Source organism: Trypanosoma equiperdum (assembly GCF_001457755.1).
Source record: "Trypanosoma equiperdum strain OVI genome assembly, contig: ctg_2005, whole genome shotgun sequence".
Taxonomy (NCBI): domain Eukaryota; phylum Euglenozoa; class Kinetoplastea; order Trypanosomatida; family Trypanosomatidae; genus Trypanosoma; species Trypanosoma equiperdum.
Window position 1 is genome coordinate 1 of NW_027124067.1, and position 9,838 is coordinate 9,838.

At 46.5% G+C, this 9,838-nt stretch overlaps 4 protein-coding genes across 4 annotated transcripts; all 4 read left to right on the forward strand.

The window, feature by feature from the left end:
* Window positions 1–120: 120 nt before the first annotated feature.
* TEOVI_000751000 (uncharacterized protein) lies at window positions 121–1,731 on the forward strand (the record flags this gene model as incomplete). The annotated part of the gene is made up of 1 exon (XM_067223935.1): window positions 121–1,731. The coding sequence occupies one exon, from the start codon at window positions 121–123 to the stop codon at window positions 1,729–1,731; it is 1,611 nt and encodes a 536-aa protein (XP_067080036.1).
* A 637-nt stretch (window positions 1,732–2,368) lies between these two features.
* Window positions 2,369–4,099, forward strand: TEOVI_000751100 (amino acid tansporter, putative; the record flags this gene model as incomplete). Its single annotated transcript, XM_067223936.1, has 1 exon — window positions 2,369–4,099. One exon carries the CDS (start codon window positions 2,369–2,371, stop codon window positions 4,097–4,099), a length of 1,731 nt encoding a protein of 576 aa, XP_067080037.1.
* Window positions 4,100–5,600: 1,501 nt separating this feature from the next.
* Window positions 5,601–7,943, forward strand: TEOVI_000751200 (Transitional endoplasmic reticulum ATPase, putative; the record flags this gene model as incomplete). Its single annotated transcript, XM_067223937.1, has 1 exon — window positions 5,601–7,943. One exon carries the CDS (start codon window positions 5,601–5,603, stop codon window positions 7,941–7,943), a length of 2,343 nt encoding a protein of 780 aa, XP_067080038.1.
* Window positions 7,944–8,748: 805 nt separating this feature from the next.
* On the forward strand, window positions 8,749–9,396 carry TEOVI_000751300 (adenylate kinase, putative; the record flags this gene model as incomplete). Its single annotated transcript, XM_067223938.1, has 1 exon — window positions 8,749–9,396. The coding sequence occupies one exon, from the start codon at window positions 8,749–8,751 to the stop codon at window positions 9,394–9,396; it is 648 nt and encodes a 215-aa protein (XP_067080039.1).
* Between the last annotated feature and the right edge of the window lie 442 nt (window positions 9,397–9,838).

Genomic DNA, 9,838 nt, shown 5'->3' on the forward strand with positions numbered 1-9,838 from the left:
TTTTGCGTTCCCGCACATAGCCGGGAGGCACCTATTCTACAGAAAAGCAAAACAAAACTGGACATTTACTCTAGGGGGAAAAAGCAGGATAGAAGAAAGTGAGACAACATCAACAACAAAATGGCCACAATTCTTACAACTAGCAATGTTCACAATATTCCTGCCGTTTGTCGCATCCCGGAAAAGGGCACAGCCACTCTTGTCTCACCGGGGATGCTTCTTACTTCCACGCATGTCGTAGGAACAGCTGACGCGTGCGCTTCACTGACCGCCATTTTCTTTGAGGGCACCAAGAAGAAACCTGTTGAAGTAAAATTGCTACCGCAAAAGTACTTTTTTGCCGCAGCATACCCCGAGTACATGGACTACTGCTTGGTGGCCTGTGAGGAGGCTGGTCTTCTTAATGTCGTACCCGTCACAATACCCTTGACGAAAGATCAATGGGCCCCTGTGACTGAAGGGGATATCATTTTGGTCGTGCAGCATCCCGCAGAGAGCAGTGACTCGGGTAAGGCGGATCCGGAAGTCGGGGACATAGCGCCGGCTGCTGGTAGTGCAGATCCTCCTTTAGTGATGAAGAGGTTTGTTGAGGTGCTCCGTCACCGTGATGACTTGTTTTACCTCAAAACGACCAGGGATGTGCGAACTGCGGGTTGTCCAGCATTTAATGACCGCGGTCAGCTCATTGGACTCCAGTCGCAAGTCCGCCATCCACGCACTGGCATCGTCAATCATGTGGTGTCCATAACTGCCATTGTTAAACACCTCTTTGCGAACAAACAATTGTGGTCCATCAATCGGAACCAAACTTTTGAGGAAGTGTGGAATACATGGTACGTCAAGAATGATATCACACGGATTCTTTCCATCACCGCGAACTTTAAGAGTCGTGCAATTACTCGGGAAACCATTCTGAAACTGTGTGAGCACGCGGCACAGCGGGAGATTCTGAATACACTTGTAAGAGAAGGTGGTGCACAAGCAATTCTTAATGCATTGGATATCTTCATTGATGACGAGGAAGTGGTGTTTGCGTGCATTAAAGCTCTGTGGAACATTAGTTTCTCGGAAGAGTTGATACGTCTGTGTCTCGGTGGAGGAAAGTCCCTTGGAATGATTCTTGATGCTATGGAAAAATTCCCGAAGAATGAACAGATCGCAGAACATGCTACCCTCTTCTTGCACAACATCTGCTCGGGAAATGACAAACTAGATTTTGAAAGGGACGTCGAAGAGCGTGCCCTGACGTTGGTTCACTCAACGCTACGTACATTTAAAGGAACAGTTATGTTGCAGAAGTTCGGCTTCGCCTTTTTTAACTCCCTTATAGCGACGAATCTTCGCAATGCTGAGATACTTGTCGGCCAAGGCGTAATTGCACACCTTGTGCGGTTGGCGCAGGAGAGAAAGGATAACGTCCTTTTAATGGAGGTTGTCATGCGTTTCCTTGGTTTCATAGCCCAAAACCCGAGGGCGGTGAACATGTATGTGACGTCGCGGGATGTTGGCATGGGTGGTGGATCAAAAGGAGTTTCCGTCATCACGGGTCTACTGGTTGATATTATGCTCAAGCACAAAGATGTGGATCGTATTCTTCTCGATGGTAGCCAAGCTCTGTGGGGGTTTGGGAACGATGTGGCATGTCGGGCGGTCATCTTGCAACATCCGAGGGCATTCGAAGCATTGCGGATTTCACTTCCTGCGGTGATTTCACACTCAAAAGTTTTGTGAGGTTGGGGCACGTTGGCATGGGTAGCAAGTTGAAAAATAGTAAGAAAAAGGTAAAGGGGAGAACATGTTTTCTGTGGTCGTTACTATTGTGCTTTGGTCTTGTTTTCTCTCTCCTTTTTTTTTTAAAACACAGCTCCCTTGGCTCACTCTATCTTGATCAATTCCTCTGCACCAAAACCCACTTAATGTATTAGATCGGTTGAGATGTTTCCAAATGAAATCACACAAGAGGTGCGCAGGCGTTAAAGAGAAAAGCCGAGAAGGTTAAGTGGTACACCACTTTTGTTTCGCCTCCGGCTTCCCAAAGTACTTGGCATTCACATGAGGAGAATGCGACTTGTGTTGGCTCCTTGCCCAGAAATGAGCTAAAGTTCTGTATTTTCCTTTTTTCCCTCATTTCTTTGGTAGTAGCTGCAGCTCGTTTGTGTGTCTGCGTACTTGTGTTGGTGGTGTAGCCCACAGCGTGCTCAGGTTGTAGCAGCAGTAGCGGAGCTTTGAGGAAAAACCTCACAAATATACCCATATAAACTGGCTGGTGGTTTCGCAACAATCGCAATAAATAACGATAACAACGATAGTAGTGATTATTATTATTATTATTGTTTAGTTTTGTAATACACTTAACTTACTTCGCACAATGACAAGTCGTGAGGGTATTCACCCCCCATATGAGGTACCCGTTGACGCCATTTTTCAACCGGAAGGGGAAGGCGCCGACATTTCCAGAAGTGGAACTCTTATTTCAGGCGCTGCCTCAGCACGAACTGTGGCGTCACCGTCGCAAACCCAACCCGCTGATTCGCGTCTGTCGCTTTCACCACAACTCAAAAGTCCGAAAATAACTGCAACCCCTCGAGAAGTGTCCCAAGGGGAACGCTTTAGTGGTGAATCGCTCGATCAACCACTAACGCCGGGGTGTGCTAAAGAAAGGGTTGGGCCAAGTTCTTCAAGGGGTAGTGATTTGGCATCAGTTGGTGACGGATTTACCCGTTTCACATATGGCAGTGTACAGGATTGTGACGAGTTGGACAGACACTCTCTTGGACCGCAATTAACAGACGCGTTGGAGTGCTCCTTTCGGAGTGGCACCTTCGTCCCCAGCAGCGGACAATCGTACACCTCGCTGGGTCGTGCTGCCTTTCACATATTCAAGGGAAATGTGGGTACGGGTGTTTTTCTTCTTCCAGCTTATTACCGAGACGCCGGATATGCTCTGGGCGGGGTAGTTGTTGTGCTGATGGGATGGTTAATCATTGACTGTGTGTTGGCTCTTATTCGTGCCAAGCAAATTATTGGCCACACAGGTGCACGTACCTACCCGGCCGTGGTAAAGTATGTATTGGGAAAGTTGTGGATGCACTTTGCCAAGTTTTCACTGTTGTTTACACAGTTTGGGTTTTGTGTAGTGTACATACAGTATGCCTCATCACTGTTTGCAGAGTTCTTTACCGGTCATGACTTGTACAAACTGTTCGTTTTTATTAGTATTGTGGTGGTGACATTCATGACCTTTGTTTCGCATCGCCTGGGTTTCCTGGCGTACATGTCAATGATTGCAGCGGTGTTTGTTATGGTGGTGCTTGCGGGAGCAACAGCCGAAGAGGTGTGTTCCCTTTCAACAACCGGTGTGGCTCCTGAAGTGTGGGCAATTGTGCCGACAATGCGCATATTTCTCTTTATTTCGGGCCACGTGTTTTCCCTAGAAGGTATTGGTGTGGTTCTTCCTGTAGAAAACAGCATTTCTCCCGAAGACTACCCGAAGTTTGAAAAAGTGGTAAAGTACGTTAACGCCTCCATTGTTGCACTATATGTTTTCTTTGGTGTTCTTGGTTATTTAGCTTATGGGGAAGCGTTGGAGTCATCGGTGGTACTCGCGATGCCAGCCAGCACAATGAAGGTGCTCATGCAAGTGCTGCTCGGATTGAGTCTCATTTTTGGCTACCCTATCCAGTTTGTGCCAGCCATACAGTTACTAGACAGGGCGTTGGGCATTGAGCTTCACAGAGAGAAATCGATGTTTGTGATGGTTCGCGTAACCTTTAACATTTTTGTTGGAGCCATCGCCGCAAGTATTGGTGCGGAGACTGTTAGCCTTTTCGCTGGTTTCTTGGGGGCATTTACTGGCATACACCTTATGGTAACGCTTCCCGCTCTCCTCGCCATTTTCACCGAGCGTGTGGAAAATGCACGTAGCAGTACTGATGTTGATGGTGTGAGCGCAGAACTTTCTTTTTGTGACTACATGAAAATATTTTGTACATTCCCCGATAACCCCTTCGACTGCAGGTGGTACGCGTACATTATTTTTAGTCTCTTTGTGTGGGTAGCAGGAATTTATTTTACTTTCGCCCCAATGCTATCAAAGTAACGAGAATGTTCTCACTTAAGGATACGCTTGATGCACTGTGTAGTGGAGTTTGGGGGGGAAGGGAAAAGGAGGAGATGATGTATTTGTTTTGGCAGGTAGGGAGTAAGAAACGGTCGCAATTCAACTATTTGATTTATTTAATTTATTTATTTATCTATCACATGGATACAAACGCTTCATCAGTTCCGCGCAAAACCGAAGTACGCTTTGTTGATTTCTTTGTATACTTATGTGTCCCTTTGATAATATGAGCACTTTTCACATGTTGTGTTCGTTATTTTCCCTCGAAAGTGTCATGAATGAGTGACCCGCGCGTATTTTTTTTTTTCTTTTACAACACGAGGCAATCGTGCAGCCATAGTGTTGTGGAATGTGATGGCGTGGCACAAAAGAATGAAAGCGCGCGAAAGGAGTTTTGGGAAGTGGTGTGATGTGTGTAATCTCGGGTGAATGTGGCAACATATGACTTACCTCCCTCTGCCATGTTGTATAATACAATGTGAATATTGGTAGTTACTTCTTGTGCAGCTGCGTGTCGTTACCTTGATCGGTTATTATCGTGCGTTTCTTTACGGCTGTTCTCTGTTTTATTTCGTTTTATTATTATTTTGCATATTCGTTTATGTTGCCGGTTGTTCGTTTATCACATTTACAAATATGATGGAAGTGGAGTGTGATAGAGTTAGAGAAAAACATCATTGCTTTCTTCATCTCGTTACCTCCACCGCACGTTTATTACGCGTATGGGCACACCATCATGTGTAATCATTGATTGTGCACTCCATTATTATTACTGTTGTTGTTTTTCCTGCCGCCGCAAACGCTGCTGCTTCCGCTACTGCTACTGAAGGTGATGATGTTGATAGAATTATGTGCGCTACGTATTATTCATACAGAAAGAGAGCTGTCTGTTGTGTCGTGTTGTGCGGCCAACAGCTTTAGGGATTTGTCCCATATATATCACTTCCAAAATGGTAGTAGTTTGTCTGTCTCCCTTTTTTTTTTCTCCTTTTCTTTTTAGATTGGATATTTCCTTCGTATCAACACTGAATTATTTTTTGTTTCTACCCGTTTATAACACCAATCTTGTGTCATTTTCTACTGTTCTCTTCCGCTTTTACCATTTCCTCCCCCTTTCAACCACTCAAAGCTTATCACTGCAAAACTTGTTGTTAAACGACACTGAAGAAGAAGAATATTTGAAGGAAAAAAATAAAGGATATAAAGGTCGCTTCTTTAGGGACCAATCGGGAGGGGTGAAAAGTTAGAAGTAGGATAAAAGGACGAAATCAGCAACGGTAAAAAAAGGGAACAAAAAAACTCTAACTTGAAAGCGCTGTGTGCATATATAATCCAGAACCGCGAAGAAGTGTAGGAGAAGCACATAGCAGATCCAACTTCTCGCAACAGAAGGACGCGTGCAAGAAAACAAAATTTGGGGGCAATATAACTTTTTCTTTTTTTTAAAAAAAAAAGAAAGACTTCGCGGGAGCTAGCAAAGATGTCAGCTAAGGCGCAACAAGTGAAGCAGCAGAAATTGAACAGATTGATTGCGGATGACCTTGCCGAAGACGACAACAGCGTGGTGGTGCTCAACGCGAAGCGCATGGACGAACTGAGCATATTCCGTGGAGACACAGTGAAGCTGAAAGGGAAAAAAAACCGCTCCACAATTTGCATTGCTATGAGTGATGAAAACTGCCCTGAAGGGTCGATCATGGTGAACAAAGTTACACGGCGAAACATCCGTATTCTCCTTGGAGATCTAATTACCGTCAGCAGCCACAGCAATGTGCCGTATGGGAATCATGTTCACGTTCTTCCTATTGACGACACCGTAAAGAACCTAACAGGCGACCTGTTCGAAACATTCCTCAAACCATATTTTCTGGAGGCCTATCGACCCGTGAAAACAGGAGATTTATTCATTTGCCGTGGGGCGATGCGCTCGGTAGAGTTTAAGGTGGTAGAGGTGGACCCTGGGGACTGCTGTATAGTTGCTCCTGAAACGGTGGTTCATTGTGAAGGCGACCCCATCCGCCGCGAGGATGAGGAGCGGTTGGATGATGTGGGCTACGATGACATTGGCGGCTGCCGCAGGCAGCTGGTGCAAATCCGTGAAATGGTTGAACTTCCCATTCGCCACCCCGAGCTTTTCAAGAGCATTGGCATAAAACCCCCTCGTGGTATTCTCATGTACGGCCCCCCAGGAAGCGGCAAAACTCTTATTGCTCGGGCTGTCGCTAACGAAACCGGTGCGTTCTTCTTTTTGATCAACGGGCCGGAGATTATGAGCAAGATGGCCGGCGAGTCGGAGGGTAACCTGCGCAACGCATTCGTGGAGTCAGAGAAGAATGCCCCTGCAATTATTTTTATTGACGAAATAGACTCAATCGCCCCGAAGCGCGAAAAAGCGCAAGGCGAAGTGGAAAAACGTATCGTCTCGCAACTTCTGACGCTCATGGACGGGCTGAAAGGGCGGTCGCAGGTTATTGTTATGGCAGCAACCAATCGGCCAAATGCAATCGACCCTGCGCTTCGCCGTTTTGGTCGCTTCGACCGGGAGATCGACATTGGTGTTCCCGATGAAATTGGGCGTCTCGAGATCCTCCGCATCCACACAAAAAATATGAAGCTTCATCCAAATGTAGACGTGGAAAAGATTGCTAAGGACAGTCATGGATACGTTGGTGCTGATTTGGCGCAACTCTGCACTGAGGCAGCAATGCAGTGTGTCCGTGAAAAGATGGCCGTTGTGGACTGGGACGATGAAACAATTGATGCCGAAGTTTTGGATTCCATGTCTGTAACAAATAATCATTTCTTGGATGCACTAAGCAAAATGAATCCCTCTGCTCTTCGTGAGACGCAAGTGGAGACTCCCAACGTCACGTGGAGCGATGTCGGTGGTCTTTTGGATGTGAAGAGGGAGTTGCAGGAGCTTGTTCAGTATCCAGTAGAGTTCCCGTGGAAATTCGAGAAGTATGGAATCTCCGCCCCGAAGGGTGTGCTTTTTTATGGACCACCAGGTTGCGGTAAAACACTGCTAGCGAAGGCTATCGCTACGGAATGTCAGGCAAACTTCATCTCCATCAAGGGGCCGGAACTGCTAACGATGTGGTTTGGTGAATCTGAGGCTAATGTAAGAGACGTGTTTGACAAGGCAAGGGCTGCTGCTCCGTGTGTGCTCTTCTTCGATGAACTGGATTCCGTGGCGCGGTCCCGCGGTCACAGTGGTGATGGGGGGGCAAGCGACCGTGTCATCAACCAGATCCTTACTGAAATGGACGGTATGAACAGTAAGAAGAATGTGTTTATTATTGGAGCAACCAACCGCCCGGATGTGTTGGACCCTGCGGTAATGCGCCCAGGCCGCCTTGATCAGCTCATTTATATTCCACTGCCCGACAAGGCGTCGCGTGTGGCAATCCTTAAAGCCAGTTTCCGCAAATCGCCCTTGGCGCCTGATGTTGATTTGGACCAGTTGGCTGCCGCCACGCACGGGTTTTCCGGTGCGGATCTGGCTGGTATTTGTCAGCGGGCATGCAAACTAGCCATTAGGGAGTCCATTGCAAAGGAAATTCAACTTGAGGAAGCAAGAGCGAACGGTGTCCTTAATGAAGATCAGGATATTGACCCGGTACCGCAAATTACTCGATTGCACGTTGAAGAGGCCATGCGCGGTGCTCGTCGCTCTGTCAGTGACGCTGACATCCGCAAGTACGAACTTTTCGCCACGTCGCTTCAGCAGTCACGTGCATTCGGTAACGTGAGTTTGGACCCCGGTAATCAGGGCGGAGCGGGAGGTGATGCCGGTGCAGGAGATGACGATCTCTATAGTTGAGTGGGATTTTACCCTTTACCGACTGAATAAGTTGACGAAGAGGAAAAAAAAAAACAGACAAAAACTTCTGTTTGTCTTCCGCACTAGGAAAACGGAAGTTTTTGTATGTTTTTTTTTTTCCCCTCTTCGTGGACGTAGATGCCCTTCGTGGTAATTCTTGTGGGAGCTTCGCCACTTCTTTTTTTTTTTACTTTTTTTTTATGTTGAAAGCTGCTCTTTCCGTACCCAAGTCACATTTGGGATGGTGTGCTGAGCAGCAACTTTTTAAAGAAAAGGGAGGGAAAGTGAGAAGGGGGAAATGACGACTCGCGTCCTGTGGTTTTTTTATTCCCCATTTTTTTTTTTTCATCCCTTCTCTTCTCTTCTCCTTGCTTTTCGCCTACTCATGCGCCGTAGGAAAGATAAGAAATGGCCAAACGCAGCACGGCGCGTGAAGTTGAGGAAATAACCCCCAAAAAAAATATGGAGGGTCTTGAGAGAGTGTAACGCTTCACGCAGAGCCGGTTCGGCATCACCTAGGGTAGGATTTCTATTGTTTGCTCCTTAAATCAGCACCTGCACTGGTCCTCATCCATCCTTTTTAACTCTTCTGTTTTCTATTTTATTTTATTTTTTTTAACAGTTGTGTTAGCGCCCCTTTTCTTGGTGAAAACTTAACCAGTTTCCCGTACGGGGAGTTTACATGACGGAAGACAAATAGCAAGCAAATATACAAGGAAAAGGGTTGTCTATTAGCGTGGAGGAAGTGTCAGCGTGTAGCGGGCTGTGTTTCATAACGAACCTTTGTTTGTTTATAAATTGAAGAATGGGTCTGCATATCCTTTTATTTGGAGCGCCGGGATGTGGCAAAGGGACTGCGAGCGAGTTTCTTGTCCGTCGTTATGATTTTATTCACGTAAGCACGGGGAATCTCTTACGAGAGGAAGTGAAGAAGGGTAGTGCAATCGGTCGGCAGGTTGAGGGGCTTATGAGTGAGGGACAACTAATACCAGACCATGTGGTTGTTGCCATGATTATTAACCGCCTTCAACGCCCTGACACAAAAGGAAGGGGAATTCTCCTTGATGGTTTCCCACGCACCCGAGCACAGGCGGAGACGCTTGCCGCCAATGGGTTCAAGGTGGATGCGATGATTTTTATCGATGTTGACGAGATTAAACTTGAGGAACGTTGCGTGTTCCGCCGTTTAGACCCAGTGACCGGCCGCATTTACAACCTAAAGAGCGATCCGTCGCCGCAAGAAATTATGGGTCGTCTTTTGATTCGCTCAGACGACAACAGGGAAAAGCACAGACGCCGCATGCAGGTTTATCTGAAGCAGAAGGCATCCCTCATGGAATATTACCGTGGGAAGGTGTTGGAAGTTGATGGCAACCCTCCGCTTCCCGTTGTGCTCAAATCAGTGGCCACAAAAGTGGATGAACTTCTTCGTATCGAAAAGAGCAAGTTGTAACAGGGGGGGAAGGAAAAAACATTGCAGTGGCAATCGGGGTGGGGAGTTTTGCACAAGAATCAAAGAATTAAATAAATAAATAAATATATATATATATAAGCAAATAAATATTACAAAAAAAAGCACAAGGGAAAAGGCGTCCGAACCGTAACCTTGTATAGAAGAATGGAAAGAAAGAGAAATGAACGAAAACAAGAGGGAACAAAATGGGCGATCAAAGGGGGAATGTTAACTGGTTTACTGAGCGACTTTTGTACCAGAAATTACCGCTTAAGGGAATTCGTGTCCATTGCCTCCGACAATTGCAGGTTGTGCGGTTAACGTGCTTCCGTGTAGTTGGAACCGCGTATCATGGCGCGTACGATACAGGAGGCGGATAGACCGACACGTACCAAAGAATATATACAACACGTAAGGCTGTATGCCCACTCGTGTTTTTTTT